Here is a 19,931-nt window from a genome sequence, read left to right on the forward strand (position 1 = left end):
AAAAAGATAGATAAAGTGAAAAGTGCAGATATACGAAACGAGACAAAAGTAGAAGACGTATTGGAGACTTCACAGATAAATAAACTGAGATGGGCAGGGCACGTAATGAGGATGGGAGACAACCGGTGGACCATCAGAACAACCGAGTGGTGGCCGAGAGACGGGTCGCGCAGAGTGGGCCGGCCGCTGGCGCGCTGGGACGACGAGCTACGAGCCAGGTGCCCCATGTGGAGAAGACTTGCGCGTTCCAGAGAACATTGGAATATTATGTGTCAGCTGAGCAAAAACGCTAATAATACTTATAGTGAATGTGTGTAGACCTAATTAACATTGTAAATAAATAAAAGTCATGAAGTGTATACAAAAAAAAAAAAAAAAAAAAAAAAAAAAAAATGCATGAAACTAATTTGTAAGTAGGTATTTTTAAAACATAGTAGGTAATTAAATTAACAAAGTAACTAGCAAAATCAATGGTTGTATATGATGGTATAATATAATTATTGTTAATGATAAAAATATTAAAATGTGTTAGAAATGTTATTTGAATGCATGCATTTTATTTGTATTTTAATAATAATTAATGTAAACAAACTAAAATATACTAGGTAGTATAAAAAAATAATATTCAATTAATTTAACATAACTATGTAATGAATAAATTATATTATTAGTATTAAATATATAGGTACTTATTTGTAAATAAATAAATACTGAATGAATCAAAATTGTAACCATGTATAAAAAACTGATAATGTGATCATTATTTCTCCTATTTCTCCTAGAAAGGCTGGTAACCTTGGAGAACACTACCTCAACCCCTGCACTATTATGGTGCTGGGAGGCCGTTTAACAGAACTAAAAATTTGTAGATAAATAAGATGATTATGTAATGAATTAAATTTACTTATTTACATAAAATTTGAAATAGTAATAATTTAAATATAAAATTAAAAAATTGAAAATAATTTTAAGTACTTATGTCAATGTAATGAAATTTAATAAACGGCTATTCTATTCTATTCTATTCTATTCTATGTTTGAATAAAATAACATGACGTAGGTATTCTACAGGCTTATTAAATAAAAGGAATTCAGCAGGTGCGCAAGTCTGGACAGACAAACAACACAGTCATTCTATAAGGGTTTCGTTTTTCTTCAGGTTTTTTAACTATTTAGGGAGGCACTATACGCCCTCAAAACAAACAATTAAGTTTAAACAAAAAGCGGAAGTTTGTGAGTATGTTTGTGTCTATGTTTGTTACCTCTTCACGTCAAAACGGCTGAACCGATTCAAATTTAATTTGGTATGGAGTTAGCTGCCACTATATATTAACATATAAGTTACTTTTCATCTCGGAATTCCCAAGGGTTTTTTTTAAAGGCGAAGCGAACTCGCGGGAATAGTATTTCATATTGCTACGCTTATGTTTTTAATTTATATATACTAACTTCAAATAAATATGCCTCCAATAGTGCAGCAGCTGCAGCAGCCTTGGCAGCGCGGCGGCGGGCAGCCGGCCGGCGCCCGCGCGGTCCGCCAGCGCCAGCAGCGCGCGCGCCAGCTCGCGGGAGGGGCGGGCGAGGAGGGCGCGCCGCCGCCAGGATTTGAGGACTTTGAGGAGGCCTTCTACGTCTATCTGGTAAGGAAAAAGAGAAGGAAGATTAAAAGTGGGATGGGTTATGTTCGAGGTTCAGTAATTGGTGAGCTGAAGGAGAAGTAAGTAACCCGCACCGCCGCCACGAGCAGAGCACCTTGAGTATACCTAAGTATTACGTCTACCAGGAGGAGAGGTTAGATCAGTGGGTTAAGTAAGAAGTGCGGTAAGCAAGCTCGCGGGAGGGGCGGGCGAGGAGGGCGCGCCGCCGCCACGACTTGAGGACTTTGAGGAGGCCTTCTACGTCTATCTGAGGAGAGGGAGGAGTGGGGTGAGTAAGAGGTTACTGCTGAGCTGAAGGGTAAGCCAGCAGCGCGCGCTGCCGCCACGAGCAGAGCACCTTGAAGATACCTAAATATTACGTCAATTTACGTCTACTAGGAGGAGGGGTTAGAGCAGTGGGTTAATTAAGAAGTGCGGTAAGCAAGCAGCGCGCGCCGCCGCCAGGACTTGAGGACTTTGAGGAGCCCTTCTACGTCTATCTGGTGAGAAGAGGGCAGAATGATTAAGAGTGGAAAAGTGAATAAGGTTAGGTTAGAGGGGAGGGGTAAGTGAGTAGCGCGCGAGCAGTAGCCAAGAATGAAGCTCCTTCAGGAGGCCTTCTACGTATACCTAGAGAGGCAAGTCAATAGTGGGTTAAGTAAGAAGTGCGGTAAGCAAGCAGCGCGCGAGCCAGCTCGTGGGACAGCCGGGCCAGCAGCGCGCGCCGCCGCCAGGACTTGAGGACCTTGAGGAGGCCTTCTACGTCTATCTGGTGGGGGTTAAAATGGGTGAGTTTGTGGTTCGGTAGCGTGAGACATAGAACAACGCGGACTCGGGTGCGTGAGAGGTGGATAAACAGGAAAGTGTTTGAATGAATTGATGTTTATAAAAGATTTCATGACGACTGCCTATTAGGATTATAAAGATGTCTAGGTACACACGGCACCTCCAAATGGTTGGCAGGGCACACAAACGTAGTGTATGTGTACACACTAACGTGGTCTATGTGTGCAATAAAGCAGAAATCGGTAAATACACCAGTAACAAACCACACACACACACACAACAGCACAAACGAGTTTGCGCGTAGGCAAACGCCCTTACACCAGCTGTGACATAAAAATATCAACCGGTCGAGTAAGTCAAATAGTTATAAAATTGACTTGAAGCAAAATTTCACAACTTGTAGCTATACTCTTCGTAGCTCATTGGTAGTATGATAGACTTATGAAACATAGGTCGTGAGTTCGAGTCCACTGATGGGTATTTTTATTTTACTTTATTTAAATTTAGCGTTAATTTAAACGCTGTTGAGTATAAAATAAATTTATTTGAAATTGACAAATGACTACAAGCTGCATAGCTGTCGACTATTTCTCTTCGCTAAAAATATATGATTCGTTCTTCATTTGAGAAGTAAAACCATTCTACCCTCATACAATATGAATAAACGAAATTTGTTTTTAGTTTTAGTGACAATTCACCTCTGCGTCTGCATAGTGATTCACTTTGTGATTTGTCAATTTATAATTAATTTATCTTCGCAGTCACTATGGAAAGTCATTTGACCATGTTCAAAAAGGCGGAGATAATTGTATTATATGAACAAAATATTACAATTAGTGAAATCGCAAGACGTTTAACGGTAAGTAACATAGAATTGTAAATATTTTATTTGACTGTTAGAATATTTGTATTTGTATAAGCTAAGTATTTGTTTTTTTTGTTTGCAGAGGAGAACTGTTCAATTATGGGTTCACCGATACGCAGATTCGGGACATGTAGACAGTAGTCGTCTATACGGATGCATCACCACGCCATCGAGAAATCGTAGCTGCACATAGCGCTGATCCGTTCTGCAGCACCCGTTCTACGGCCACAACACATAATCTATCCCTACAAACCGTACGGGTTCACTTGCGTGCTGCAGGGTTGCGGTGTCGGAGGCCGACGAAGAAAATTGCTCTAACCGATCAGCATCGTCGAAACAGAGTGCGTTTTGCGACTGACTATTTTAAACTTTGATTGGTGCAACAATGTGGTGATATTTAGTGATGAAAAGTCCTTTAAGTCAGACAAGGATGGATGGTAAGACATTATGGCGAAAAAGTGGTGAAAATTATAGTTATTGGGGTTAGCTCAGTAATTTTTATTTTTCCATTTGTATAAGATTTTAGTTATTTTGTTAAATACTTATTATTATTTACAATTATGGGTAAGCCAATGTGTTAATGATGTTATTGTTACTGAGGTTGGAATAAGTTATCTTATTTCTAGCTAATTAACATGTTGATTCATATAACTAATGACTTGCCTATTTACTTTAGTAAAACAGCCAGTCCATCCTTTTCTGATGTTTATTATGATTTAAAACTGCTAATTGAAAATTTTCCTTATTAATATAAACTACAACTATGTTTTAAAACGAAAAACAACAAAAACGTAACATCCTTAATGTTTATGTTACGGCAAGAATAAATTTTGTAATTTTAACACTTAATAACTTGTTTCATTTACTTTCTGTGTTGCTCTTATTCGTATATACTACAATACTATTATTAGCCATATTAAAAAATAAACTAAATCTATTAAAAAAAACAAAAAAGGAATGTTGCAAGTTCACAGGGATTTGAACCACCATACCGATTATTGTAAGTCTTGTATCATACCAACTGAGCCATTCAATCTATTACAATTCATTGCAAAATTTTGCTTCATATCATAAAAACAATGAATCATTGTCACTGGCACAACTACATGCTTACAATATCCGTGTGTGGGTTGCCCAGAACTAAATAATTACGTCGACGTCGCTGACACACACATACACTACCTACGTTAGTGTGCCCTGCCAACCATTTAACGTTGCCGTGTGTACATAGACACAATATTTTCAACAGCAACCAATACTCGACACTCGACACATAGTCCCTGCTCTCGTCAAGGGACTTAAAGAACGAAATGCAAAATAGATGTGTCAGTATTTACCCTATTTACCTCATCTTCTACGGTGCCGAAGAATTTGCTAGGTTTGGTAGGTGGCTGAAAAGGAAAAGAAACAGTAAATTAAAGATAATTATAAACCCTCATACTCCTTAGTATTTCACAATGAACAGCTAGTGTACTCACCAGGTCGACCGTCGCCTGGTCCAGGAACTCTGACGCGATGTCCCGGATTATCACGTTGTCTTCATTGACCTCCCTGAAATTATTATATTGGATGTTTTAATTACTTAGCTACAACAGTATATACCATAACAGAAGCTAAAATTTTGTTGAAGTGGTTGCAAACATGATTAAAGTGGCTGGATGAAGAAAGCCGGCGAAGGACAGCGTATTGTGACGTTCCTTGGTAAAGGCCTATGTCCAGCTACGGTCTGGTGAGGTCAGAGTGTTGTTGAGCTCCCTGGGAGAGGCAGCAGATATATATTCAGTGGACTGTCCTGATGAGGATGATGACTCAATTAACTGGCAGACACTAACTATTTGTTGAACGCGCCATCAGACAAACCTCCATCCTCCATTATATGAAACCATATTACCTATATACACACACCACCTACCATATATTAGTCTGCTTATCCGTCAGTATCCTCAGCAGGAAGGCGCGGTCCTGGTGCGGGAGGCGCGTGTGCGGCACCACCACGTAGTCCCCGGGCGGGAGTGTGAAGAACGTGACCACCTCGCGCGCCTTCCCGCCGTGGGTCACGTCTAGGGGGCGCTGGGGAGGGAAGGCAGGGCGGTTTGAATATTATTTCACGAGGAAAGAGCGGAATGAGAATGTTGGTTATTCTAAAATATTAAAGACAGATCGCGCTGGTCGTGATGCTGTTTAACTGCTGTTGCTGGTGAATGTCTACCACTACTTCTTCTTCTTAGCGTGTCTAGCTTCTTCTATCCCTCTACCTCATCGATCCACGTAATTTAGGTATTTATAATTTTCCATAATAAGCATCATTAGTGCACCTAATGCGTTAAGTACTTTCGAAGGCAAACCTAATGCTAATAGCATTCGGTACTCTTCTCACCTGATCATGCAGCTGCATAGGAGCCGTCCGCGGCGCGGCGCGCGGCACCTCGTACACTGCGAACCCTATCGCCAGCAGCCTCCCCCCCTCGCCCCTGCCCTCGCCCCCCCGCGCCCGGTAGTGCTGGCACACGGACACCACCACGTGGCACTTGCCGTCCCCCGAGCCCTCCTCGCGGGGGACTGACACGTGGAACTGGGGGTTCGTGCTGCATGTCTCTGGAAGGGGAGAAAGGGTGATAAGGATTTGGTGTCTTAAAGAATCGGTCAAATGGGGAAGGACGAGTATTTTATGTCCGTATGGGTAGGCAATTCTGAACTAGCTATAGAAGATTGATGACGATTGTGTTGAAATACATTATAATAAATAAAGTATTCATTCTCAAGAGAGTAGTATTATTCTACTTGCCTAAACCTTAGTAGGAAAATTAGTGACCCCGACGTGATTAGATTAGATTAGACAGTTAGACAACGCTGTAATAGCACCAGATATGAATGCTTCACAGAAGACAATGTAGTTCCCTTACAGCTATAAATGTGAAGTATTCAGCTGGTGGTCAAAAGACAATGTAGATCCCTTACCGACATGCGTGGGGTCGCCCCCCGCGTTGTACCCCGCCCGCCAGCGCCGCCGGGCCAGCACGGCGCGCCACGGCCGCCGCGGCCGCAGCGCCGGCTCCAGCAGCCAGTCGTCCGGCCCCACGTGCACCAGGCAGAGCGATGAAAACGTGGTGGAGAAGTCTGTGAAGGACATCCTGGGGGGAGAAGGGAGGGGTTATTGATCATCATCATCATAGAATCATGTCCCCACTGCTGGGACTCGGGTCTCCTTCTAATAAAGGAAGGGTTTTAGGTCTAGTCCACCACGCTGGCCTAGTGCGGGTTCGTGGCCCATATGGTGGGTTATTGATATAATCAGTCATTTGTATAATCTACCACCATTTCAGGCTCAGTCAATGATGAGAGATTCTCAAGAATATTTATCTTTAATCTCATACATCCGACGCATTCTGGGCAATCAGCAAGTGACGCTAATCTGAGTTATTATAATAAAAAAAAATTTTCACTACGAAGACAGGAACTCAAACTCACTAACCTAACTATATATATACCACGAGTCGGCATCGGAAAAGAGTGAAGCAAAAAAGACGCTTCCGCATAAATTTACAATCATAATGGCTAACTCATACGGTGCAAAAACCTCCACAGCCTCAGCAATTATCGAATTTAACCGGAACATTTCACTGTAGCTCAGTTTAATTGAAACATGCACATTGCAGTTGGTCGTGATGTCCTGTGCCGAGATAGGACCCGTCTCATAAATCAATCCTACACTAATTGCCCGAGAGCTGGGACTAGAGATCCTAATTACGGAGAAATTCGTGTTGAATTCATTAGGACATTTCTGAAGGAGTTGTACTGGCGCGGACTGCAGCTTAATTTTAACTTGAGTTAGACAGAATGGTCAAGCTATATTAATGCAATAACAGTAGGTTGGTCAATAAAGCCAACCTTGTGACAGTTGTGACTGATCTGATGTTATTTATACCGAGCCCAAAGGTCTTGAATCTTAGCCTAAGCAATCAACCATTACCTACATATTTACGTTTATGTAGCAGATAGTGGTGACTATAAGTTTTAAATTTCTCGACAGTGCCAATACCCTCTAACTCTAAGCTCGATGTTGCTACCATGTTCTACAATCTCAAATAAGCAATTTACTTGAACGATGCGCCTCCATACACCGCGGGAGCAAATAACTGCATTGATTGTATCTCCTAACACAAACACATTAAATATTTCAAAACAAACTCGCGATTACAGCGAGATTACAGGAGAGCTAACGAGGCAGATTACATCCAAAGATACATTCTGCTAAATTAGTTTAGAAGCATTGGTGTTCCACACTGATGTAGTAACCCGAAAGCCTATAGAATGAGTCACCCTCATATGGAATCGTTCTGTAGGTACAACTTTTGATCTTCGACTTCTGAAAATTCGTGAAAATACCTAAATTAGATAGCCACGAGGCTTTTTACAAGTAAGTAATATGGTAAAGTTATTATTTTGTTGTGAACAGGGTATTAGTAATTTATTTATTTTTTATTCTATTTAAGTACTTATATTTAAGAATTTCTTTATTTATTTATTTAACTCTTTATTGTACAAATATTACAAATAAAAGTACAAAGGGTGGACTTAATGCTAAAAGCATTTTCTGCCAGTCAACCCGCAGGAGGTACAAGAAAAATAGGTAATAAGGTGTACAAAAAAGAATAAAAAAAAGGAAAAGAATAGTAAACCTAAGTCACTTAATATTATACCTAATTAACCTATATAAATATATATACAAGAATTTAGTAGAATAGTCTCCCCAGACCGGTTCCTCCGAAGCGCTTAATTATTATCAGTTCCCCGCATAATATCTCAAATCGATAGATATAGTTATTCCTGTAATTAGTGTATAAGTAACGATACTTCGCTAAACAGAATATCTCGCACATTACAAATCAATGTGCTTTTTGGCTTTCATAGAAATATAACTTTGTTTATATGTACATAATATATATTATGGGTTTATTTCAGACGATTTTATCCAGTTTATTAAGCCCCTGTTCCACAATGTCTGGTTAGTCGCTACCTGTCGGATAAAATACATGCTGTCACTGTCTAAAAAATAATAACAGAAAGTGACAGCATGTATTTTATCCGTCAGGTAGCCACTAACCAGACATTGTGGAACAGACCCTTAGAGTAGTAGAAGATTGTCAAAATTGATCGTAGGTAGGACTATGATAAAGTGTCTACCTCATTTAGAAACATACTACTTTATAAACAATTAAACATAAACATGAAAAGTTTTCAAGTTTTTTAATTTTAAAAAGATTTTTCAGAAGGAAAACTCGAAGCTCACTTGTACCTCTATTCAAGAGGTAGCGTTTGTAAGCCGACTAATTGATAAAATTGTATCGCCGAAAGTCAGCTTTTAATAAAACACTGAAAAGACTAGATTTAGGTATTCAAACGCGCATACTCTAACTAAAGTATTAAATCATTTCAAATATATTTACGAGGTTTGCTACGAGTGCGTGCTAACACCATCACACAGATACACAAATCACTGCGCATAACTCACTAGCATGGCGTACTGGCGAGGAAAGATTACTTACAACTCTTTTGCTGCATAGATGTCATTGCTGGATATTGTCTACTTCAGTGAATTAAATAACTCGCCATACTATCATCCAGCCGAGGCATCCTTTTGCACAGGTAGAAGCAGATTAATTTTAATAAAATATAATGTACTTATTACGTACGGGAACCTTGCTCTATATATCCTGTACTTTTATCGGTAAAGTTACTGTGCTTCTCTTTCAAAAACGGCGATACGGCTCGCGACCTATCGCGTGAGTAGTTACAAATGTACAGGGAAAAGCGGGTGGCTCGCTTGCGAGTCACTCGTGACTACTTACTCCCTCGGGGATTACCGTTCGTGAGCATAATTATTTATGTATGTTTCTGTACTACAATACTAATAATGTCCGTAAGCTCTCAACAAGTCTTCTAAAAGCTGAAAGCTCCCCGTCAGTACCTCGTAGCGTGGCGGGGGCCAGTTAGTGCCGCCCTCACCTTTGCCCCGCGTGTCCGCATGCAAATGTACACACCTCGCCGGCAACTATACACTTTCAAGCCTATTGCAGCTCTAGGGGTTAAGTACACAAGCCTGCATGGGTTAATCACTGCAAAATGCTTTTGTGTTTCATTAGGTCACCCAGTTTAGTTAATAATATGTACGGTCGCCTGCGCCTAAAAGTATACAGGCAGAGTTTTTAAAATAGCGATCTCAAGCTCACATGCTGCTCAAGCACATCCACATAAACACCACTGCTACACACATCACACACAACACGTCCCCGGATTTATAACAGATGTAGCTGGTCCCTTCATCATCAGGGATCGCTATTTTAAAAACTCCGCCTGTATACTTTTAGGCGCAGATGACCGTACATACAACTTTAAAATGTTTTATTGTATCTCAAGGGGTAGATGGTAGATGAGATGACAAACTTGGTATTTTGAGTACTATTACAACATGCCATATATCATACCTCTTCATTGTTTTCGTTCCCATGCACCCATAAAAGGCTTTTTGATAAGGCACATTGTTTAAACTTTATGTACCTACCTATGATTTATAATTTTTAACCGAATTCGAAAAAGGATGAGGTTCTCTATGTGTTCATTTGCATTTTTCACCTCTGAACAGACTCGGTAATTCATAAGGTAGATAGGTAGTAGGTAAGTATGGCAAAAATCAAGCATTTCCTTATGAATATTTCATTATTCATTCCAATTTACCATACTTTCATACTTAAAAATATGAGAGTATTTCATCCCGTTGTTTACAAGTGCGGAGGGAGCCGCGGGTGGTTAGGTCTAATTGACGCTCGTTACTTCTGAGCTAGACCTAACTAGGGTCTAGACCTAACTAGCGTGTACACCTTATCTATGGACTCTCTGATTTACTAACTATAGTGATGTATGGACAGATCACTACGGGGGATAAATTGCGGAATAAAAATAAACTGTTATTTTATAATTCGCAATATACTTACCCGATATTGCGATTTTAAGGATATTAAGTACTCAGTATATTTACTTTATAACGGCCGCTGCCCACTGATAAGAGGGAGGTTTTAAGCATAAATCGATTTAATAATAATGTATCTAAAAGAGAGGGCGTTTGCATCTTTGGTTTATGATGCAAATCTTTTTAATTGAACTTTTGATTTGACTTTCGATTTCGGATACTAAAACTGAAAATCATTAAGTATTAACTAGTGTTACGGAACCCTGAATAAGTATAAATATTATGCTTCTAACAAAAAGTGTTGATAACTACACCCACTCGCAATGAAATAAAGTATTAGCAGAAATCTTGTAATGCGATCTATCGATCGATCCTTCAAAGCTGGACAGATATGATAATCTCGAAAGTGAGAGGACCATATCTGGCCTTACAGCGTGGGCTCGTGTATAATGTGGTCCATTCATGACCAACAAGGAAAAAAAATACGCATGATGTATCGGAGAGATGCTATGTCGATATTCAGATGGATAGGTTACTGTTTGCTGTAATGCATTATGTATAGGTATTTAATATTTATATCTATTATTATAGGTATATTATGTTTATGGAGTGATAACGTTGACAGGGATAAGCGGAAGATCCAGGGTAGAGACATTTTTCTAGCAGTGGGACATACAATAGGTTAAAGAAATATTTATATACTTGAATCATGGTATAAAGTCAACATTATCGCAATTTTCGGTTATTTTTATTACATTAGGTACTAACTACCTATTTATTATGAATGGCATAGAATGTACATAAACGAAACAATCTCTCAAGTAAAAAGATTGGGCACACCTTCCTTTCTCTGGCTATTCAGTTGAGTTGAGGATTATAGTTTATGTCCAATATTGCTCGTCATGGGCCTTAGACACACAATATACGAACCAGTGGTGTCTCACATACAAAAATAAAGCAAAATACTATCAGCTTTTTAGGGTTCCGTAGCCAAAATGGCAAAAACGGAACCCTTATAGTTTCGTCATGTCCGTCTGTCCGTCTGTCCGTCTGTCCGTCTGTCACAGCCGATTTACTCGGAAACTATAAGTACTACAGTGATGAAATTTGATGGGAATATGTGTTGTATGAACCGCTACAAAAATATGACACTAAATAGTAAAAAAAAGAATTGGGGGTGGGGCCCCCCATACATGTAACTGAGGGATGATTTTTTTTTTCGATGTACATACCCGTGTGGGGTATCAATGGAAAGGTCTTTTAAAATGATATAAAGTTTTCTAAAAAACATTTTTCTTAAAGTGAACGGTACGGTGAGATATCAGCTCTCAAAGTCGTAAAAAGTATGTCCCCCCCCCTCTATTTTTATAACTACGGGGTATAAAATTCTAAAAAAAATAGAGGTGATGCATGCTAATTAACTCTTTCAACGATTTTTGGTTTGATCAAAGTATCTCTTATAGTTTTTGAGATAGGTTGATTTAACTGTAAATTATATTTGCTGCTACGGAACCCTTTGTGCGCGAGCCCGACTCGCACTTGGCCGGTTTTTTACAGTCAAGCTGTTTTCACAAATCTTCTAACCAAAATAATTCTAAATAAGTGTAAAGTAAATTCTAAATTCAAGCTCAGTGGTAGAAGTGGAGTGTTATTTGTGGAGACGTTTCTTTTACACTGACAATCCATCTTGTCCGTATATTGTTTATCTAAGTCACGTGCAGTGCGACACGGTGACTCCGCCATCTCCATGTTAGTGTTCAAGTCAACTTGTACAAGTGTCTCCGACTCAGCACGAGGGGGCAACGGTAAAGATCGGGAACACCCAAATATTCCGAAAAACTTTTTTCCGAATTTGAATCACCGAATATGTAATTTACGAAATATTGCAATACCGATTTTTTTAAATGCCGAATTCTAAAAATCACGTAAATTATAATTTCGAATATTATAATCACGAAGATTTGTTATTACGATTGTCAAATACACGAACGTTAAAAAATACGATTACTCAAGCATACGAAAAATAAAATACCGATTTATTATAATCACGAAAAATTCAAATTCAGATCGAAAATGTGATAATTCGTGATTTTGACAAAAAAAACCGTAAACGTCTTAAAAACCTTAGACCCAAAACCTAAAGATAGGTGCGACGACGAGCAAAGCGAGGAGGAGCGTGTTAGGTGCACATAGATATCGAAAAACAAAGCGGAGCGGAGCGCAGTGAAGCGGAGCGGAGCGTTTCAAATATAGAGCAAAACAATTGCTCGGAATTTTATGGTGTTTAACCTTAAAAACCTTAGGACCTAAACCTAAAGATAGGTGCGACGACGAGCAAAGCGAGGAGGAGCGTGTTAGGTGCACATAGATATTGAAAAACAAAGCGGAGCGCAGCGAAGCGGAGCGGAGCGTTTCAAATATAGAGTAAAAATATTGTAAATAGAAAACTATTTGTAGTATTTGTTGTTAAGTAACACAACAAAGCAATGAAATTGCTCGGATTTTTACGGTGATTAACCTTAAAAACCTTAGGACCTAAATCTAAAGATAGGTGCGACGGTGAGCAAAGCGAGGAGGAGCGTGTTAGGTGCACATAGATATCGAAAAACAAAGCGGAGCGCAGCGAAGCGGAGCGGAGCGTTTCACATAATATAGCTTAAAAAATATTGTTAAATTGTTTACGGATTATGCTGTTAATGAACACACTATTCTTAATAACTATTTCTTGTTAACTAAGATACATTCGGGAATTTGTATTTTCGGAATATTAAAACTTCGGGATTCGTAATTTTAACAATTCGTTATAATAAAAGGTCGTACTTTTAAAACATCGAAATAATAATATTCGGAAAATTGACTTTCGTGATTTTAATAAATATGTTGTTTGAAATTTCGTTTATTGACTATTCGTGATTTTCGTTATTCGGAAACTTGAAATTCGGGATTGTGAATTATTCGGAACTATGAAATTCGTAATTTTAAAAATCTTTATTTTCATATTCGTAAAAAAGTAATTCGGATTTATGTAGTGTACCCGTAAAGATCACTATCGCGAACCAACCACTGCACGTCGAGCTATCTAAGGCCTGGGTCTCCTATTTTATGCTATATGCGGCGTCCGACTTTGACGTAAACGTTTCTGTCAACGTCCTACGGCCTACCTACGGCGTCTACGCGCCAACGTCGGCGTGTGAGGGAGACCGCATCAGTACATTTCTATAGTGAGCATCGTGACGCGGCCTACGGCGTGACGCTGGACGCGACCTACGGCGGAAATAGGAGACCCGGGCCTAACTCTATGGGATACGTGAGTGACAGGACAAGGGACTATCGACTCTAACGTGATGCGTCCGGTAAGGTTCGGCACCTGTCTGTCACTCTTGCAAAGACATTCCCCGTTGAAAGACTTTCTTGTCACTTTCTATGTGTCGTGTAAACAAATGTCAATAGAGGATTTAAAACTATATACGAAAGTACGAGGAAAGTACCTTACGAAGTGTTGGCAGAAGCCTTCGCATTTTTTTAGTAGAAAAAACTACCTATTGTTATTTGTTATGGTTATGTAAACAAAAACTATGCAATCGCTACAGCATCTGCAACAATTTGTTCAGTTCAACAGCAACCGAATAATATAAGCATATAAGTAAGTTCTATCATCGTCGATTCACTTACTCGATCGATATACCTATCATAATGGCCCACCTTGGAGGCTAAATGCGGAAAATCAGCTCGCCATGATAGATAAGACCTATCGATCTAGTGATAATCATATTGATAGGTTAGTCTACCATTATCTACTATACTATCCTCTAAAACAAGTGAACAACCTGCTCTACCCATAAAGCCACCACGTCTGTCCGACAGTGTATCCAATGCCGTAACTTTTGCAACTAACCAATACCTACAAAGGAACACTACTGAACCATAACACTAACAGTTCAAATATACCTCTTATATCCACTGCATTACGAACGGTCCTATGTCCAAACTGCGCCAAACGGGAGCGTGGGAGCGGGCGCACCTACATTCATCACTTGGTAAGTCCTAAAGGGCACTTCGACATTCAGTTTGGGCATTTACTTGAGCCAATAGCCGTTCGGCGTACAAACGCGCTGTTTGATGGAATGCATTTAGAGACAAACTTGGTGATGTCTTAGTTATGGCTTAGTGGACTGTTATGTGTGCGTGTTGTTATTTATACGTTATTTAGTTGTATTGGTTCATTATTGATAAGAGTTTTTTAAAGTTTAATTTAAATAAAGTTTGAATATGTAGAAAGTATCTTTAAAAAGCCATCATTCATTTATTCCACATGTTTGGTATTAAATAATTCGTCGACTGACCGGTCCATAATTAATATGTTTTTATCACATATAAAGTGAGTTCTAGAGGCTAAATATATGTGCCAGGGTATGCACCTTCTTTTAGACCAGTATGTATCGAAATAATATGTAATCTACTAAACGTCCAGTGTCGTCACATCGACTTAGTTCCCACAACTACACAAACAACCTACAGCATACAGCCTGCCTAGTGCCTATACACTTATATGGATACTCGATTCTACCTCTATACAGCTATTTATTAAACAACTGAAAGATAATAATTACGACTTTAACTTAGTGAATTAAAAAAACTTAGATTTAATTTTATCTAGGTATGAACTCTACATAATAATAGCCAAGATTGTTTTGTGTTTGTATGATGATGCAAAATAATGATAGGCCCATTCCAGAATACTTCAATAAATAAATCACTTTCCTCCTTTAAAACCATTACAAATGAGTTTGAAATGAAAAACTAAATCGAAGTAAGTATCTTAGTACTGCTTATTTATAATACACATTACTTTCCCATTACACCCGACTAGTCCGCCGTGTTCCACTGTTGGCAGATAACGTTAGCTTTAAAACCTTTAGATCTTTAAGTAATCATGAACAAGAAATATAAATATTGCTAACAAATAGGTAATTTTAGGTGGTTGTATTGTAACAAATAGCAAACAAAGAGTAAGTACTTTTACTATTTTCTACTCTTTTCTATTCTTATTTTTCTAGACTAAACATAAAGATCTAAGCGTTGTTTGCGTGCCAACAGCAGAATGCATTACGGTCGTGCTGCGTTCTAAACTGGAGCAGTCGCGGCCACGACGCGGCCACTGCAGACGTGAATGACTCTCGGGGTCACTCTATATGGCGAAAACTAAATTTCGGAGCGCTACTGTACCCGCCACGACCCTATCTCGTTGTATTGAACGTGCCGACTACACGATAGTTGTGGTTCGTTAGTTTTTCGTGAGTATAGAGTAACCCTCCACTCCACCGACGTTCGTTGAGATAAACACGAAGCTATTAGATACTTGATGGATACGCAGAGAGTGCCGCTCGCGTATTGCCAACTCGTTAGCGAAAATTTACTGTCAAAGTCAAAGTCAAAGTCAAAATTTTTTATTCATCGTACAAATATAAAATTTTCTGATGAACGTCAATTTTTACAAATTACTCTCCGTTCGGATAAGGGGGGGCTCTTTCTGTCTAAGGAGAAGAACGGAGGCAAGAAACTCCTGAGCCATCTTTTCAAAAAAAGACTTAAAACTAGTTGGTATACAATACATATAAGCTTAATTATTATTATTATAATAATATGAGCAGAGCTAACTACTTATCACAGCCATGCATTAACGTCCTCTAAGTAATCATCAATTCTATAATAAGCTTTTTTACTGAGTTTCTCTTTAATGTAATACTTAAACTTATTCTCTGGCATTTGAGCAACTTCTGCTGGAAGCTTATTATAAAATCTAATACAGTACCCTAAAAACGATTTATTAACTTTCGCCAGACGCATCGCTGGAAAAGCCAGCTTATGCTTGTTCCTAGTATTAATGTCATGATTACTGCCAATTGTATCAAAAGTTGAAATATTCTTTCGTACATACATTAAATTGGAAAAAATGAACTGACATGGAACTGTAAGGATGTTAATTTCTTTAAATAGTTCTCTCAATGAATCCCTGGAACCAAGTTTGTATATAGAGCGGATGGCTCTTTTCTGTAATACAAATATAGTCTCAATATCAGCGGCTCTACCCCAAAGCAAAATTCCATACGACAATAAGCTGTGGAAATAACTAAAGTAAACTAATCTGGCGGTTTCAACGTCGGTCAGTTGTCTAATTTTCCGTACAGCAAAAGCTGCCGAGCTCAACCTTCCAGCCAATTTGGCAATGTGAGGTCCCCATTGTAACTTTGAATCTATAGTCATACCAAGAAAGACAGTATCATTAACTAGGTCCAATTTATTCCCATCTAGAATAATGTTAGTATCGCATTGTCTAACATTCGGCAGTGTAAATTTAATACATTTCGTTTTCTTAGAATTCAATAAAAGATTATTTACGGTAAACCAATCGTGTATGTCAGATAGAATAGAATTAATTTCATAAAAAATATTTTCACTTCTTTTAACTTTAAAAAGCAAAGAAGTATCGTCAGCAAATAAAACTATATTAGTCAATTTTTCAACCATAAAAGGCAAGTCATTAATATAAATGAGGAATAAAAATGGTCCTAGAATAGATCCTTGAGGGACGCCTATCTTTACATGAGCCCCCTGTGATTTAGTATTATTAATATCGACCCTTTGTTGCCTCTTGTCTAAATATGAAGCTATCAAATCTAAAGCCTTTCCTCCTATTCCATAGTATCTCAGTTTCGAAATTAAAGTCTGATGGTCCACACAATCAAACGCCTTCGACAGATCACAGAAGACTCCAATAGCATCGTGATGGTCTTCCCAGGCGTCAAATATGTGCTTAATTAACGCAGTACCGGCATCGGTTGTTGATTTGCCTTTTGTAAAACCATACTGCTGGCTATGAAACAGTCGAGCTTCATTGAAATGCAAAAGCATCTGACTGAGTATGATCCTCTCAAATATTTTACTCAAAACTGGAAGAACCGAGACAGGCCTGAAATTTGCAGGGTCCTCCATATCCCCACTCTTGAACAGAGGTATAATTTTACTCAATTTCATAAGATCTGGGAACACACCTTCAGCGATACATTTATTAAAAATGTTAGCCAAAATTGGGGCGATTTTATTAATAATAGAAAGAACAAATTTAACTGACATTCCCCACAAGTCTTCAGTTTTCTTCATATTTAAGGACTTAAATGTTTTTATAATAGTTAATGTATTTATATATCTGAATTTAAATTCCTTATCGGTTGAAGGTGCGTTCTCCTTCATCAGGGTTTCAGCTAATGTAGCTGAAGAATCTAGGTTGCAAGTAGTCTCTAAAGGAATGTTCGTAAAAAACTCTTCAAAAACTCTCGCCACCTCGTCATTTGATGTTATTATGTCATTGCCTACCTTTAAAGATAAATTAGTCTCGCGTGTTCGATTCTTCCCCGTTTCGTTATTAATAATATTCCAAATGGCCTTAGATTTGTTAGCCGAGTCTTTAATCTTGTTATTAATAAAAATTGTCTTCGCACAGTGACAGACACATTTGTACATTTTGCTATATTTCTTCACATAAGATTGAAAGTCAGGGCGGAGTATGAATGTTTTCATCTCATACAGATCATATAATGTCGCCCTGCTTTTGCGAATACCATCTGTAGCCCAGTCACAAAATTTAATTTTATTGTCTATCAAAACTTCCTTCGTTTCAAAATTACTCTCAAACTCATCAGCTATTATCTTAAATAAGTTAGTATACATCTCATTAGAATTGCAATCTACTTTAACCCTCGGAAGTTTTTCGTCTAGTTTCTTCAAGTAATTGTCAATTTTCTTTGTAGTAATCGGTCTGCATCTAACCTTAGTTTTATTTGTCTTGTCAGTGTTTACTAAGGTAATGGTCTGCCCACTGTGGTCCGACCTCAGACAATTTATCACACTACTGTCTTTAAACTCACAGTTACAGAATATGTTATCTAGACAAGTGGCCGACGTGGATGTAATCCTAGTTGGTTCCAGAAAGACATTAAAAAGATTAAATGATTTAAAAAGTAACAGTAATTTCGATATATTAGGAGAGTCACCTAATAGGTCAACATTAAAGTCACCACACACTATTACTTCCTTTTTACTATTGGAAGCTAACCTTAGAACATCCTCCATGACAGTCTCAAAGGTAATGAAATCACCAGTAGGTGGCCTGTAGGTACATACTATTATATACTTGTTTAGCTCTGCACATGAAATTTCTATATGGTGTTTAACAGAAAGAGCTACTATGTCCTTTCGTTCTTTACATTTACAATTTTCTTTAAGAAATATAAGTGACCCGCCATGCTCGTTGCACTTTCTGTTAAAACAGCTTATAAGTTTGTAATTTTTCAATTGGAACATCATTTTATTCTCGTCTAACCAATGTTCTGTGATACATAAACAATCAATGTTAAATTTTTCCGAAAATAGTTCTATTTCTAACAATTTAGAAGAAAGACTCTGAATATTCTGATGTACCACTTTAAATTCATTCTTAAATGTCTTGTCCTTTAATAGTTTTGAGCCGAGAGAGCAGTGAACTGAATCAATCTTTATATCAACACTATGATTCTCTCCCGTTGTCTGAGAATCTAATTTAAATCTACTGTACTATTACTATTATCAGTATTACTACTGACGATGTCAATAGGGACACAAGTTTTCTTCGTTATAATGCTTATAACTGAGTTAATAAGATGAGCTACTTCTGTAGCTAGACGTCGTTTCTGATTTGAGGACAAAAATAAACTGTCCCAAGTCAACTTAAAATTATCTACGTATAAATTAGTATCAAAGAAATTGATACAATCAGATTTACAACATGCATTGTACATTGTTTTATTTAGGCTACATGTCATATAATTGCATTTGTCAGGCAGTGTGCATGAGTAAGGAAATGCACAAACAAACACATGTTTTGTAGGAAGGCCTTCTAATATAGCAAAACTTCTATGTATGTCAGACTTTGACACCCCTAAACTATTTCCCACCATAATAAATATAGTTGTTTTGTCAGTGTGTGACCTCTCTGAAATTAATTCAACTATTTGTCCGAATGTAAGTTCTGGGTAACAATAATTAACAACTTTTCCATTTACATGATTACCCAACATGTGCCCGAAATCCTTGCCAAGCCTATCGGAATATACAACTGTGCTGTAATCCTCGCTTGAATTGCTACTACTTGTAGTAAGCCTTGTCAAGGTAGTGGGTGACATCTTAGGTAACTGCTTATTACCTACTATTCTACTAGCTGCCTGAGAATAGGTGGGTTTCCTATGTAATTTCTTAGTGGAGGCCTGAAAAACATCTGCTGCCGCCGATCCGCTCTGGATGGCCTCTGAGGATGGCGCGGCCGTCGGGAGGCTGGTGGTGGCCGCCAGGAGTCTGGTGGTGGCCCTCGGGAGAATGGTGGTGGTCCCCGAGAGTCCGGTGGTGGTCCCCGAGAGACCAGTGGTGAGTCCAGTGGTGGCCAACGGGATGCTGGTGGTGGCCGCCAGGAGTCTGGTGGTGGCCCTCGGGAGACCAGTGGTGAGTTCAGTGGTGGCCAACGGGATGCTATTTGTGGCCTCCGAGGTGGTGGTGGTGGCCTCCGGAGATGCGGTGGAGGCTTCAGCAGGTGAAGACTTCTCCGGCAGCATCTCAACCCGAACTAAGCCCACACTTCTCAGCACCA

The 19,931-nt window shown here is 38.7% G+C and overlaps 1 protein-coding gene across 1 annotated transcript in view; it reads right to left on the minus strand.

Moving 5' to 3' along the window:
• Positions 1 to 19,931, minus strand: part of LOC105398793 (calpain-11) — a 66,618-nt gene that overhangs the window by 3,767 nt on the left and 42,920 nt on the right. The window contains exons 11-16 of the mRNA XM_048625851.1: positions 6,247 to 6,419; positions 5,666 to 5,883; positions 5,201 to 5,358; positions 4,767 to 4,839; positions 4,635 to 4,679; positions 1,450 to 1,637 (exon numbers count right to left, since the gene is read on the minus strand). Coding sequence (XP_048481808.1) covers positions 1,450 to 1,637; positions 4,635 to 4,679; positions 4,767 to 4,839; positions 5,201 to 5,358; positions 5,666 to 5,883; positions 6,247 to 6,419 — 855 coding nt within the window. The remainder of the gene's footprint in view (positions 1 to 1,449; positions 1,638 to 4,634; positions 4,680 to 4,766; positions 4,840 to 5,200; positions 5,359 to 5,665; positions 5,884 to 6,246; positions 6,420 to 19,931) is intronic.

This window comes from Plutella xylostella, chromosome 3 (genome assembly GCF_932276165.1).
Source record: "Plutella xylostella chromosome 3, ilPluXylo3.1, whole genome shotgun sequence".
In the NCBI taxonomy this organism is placed as follows: Eukaryota; Metazoa; Arthropoda; class Insecta; order Lepidoptera; family Plutellidae; genus Plutella; species Plutella xylostella.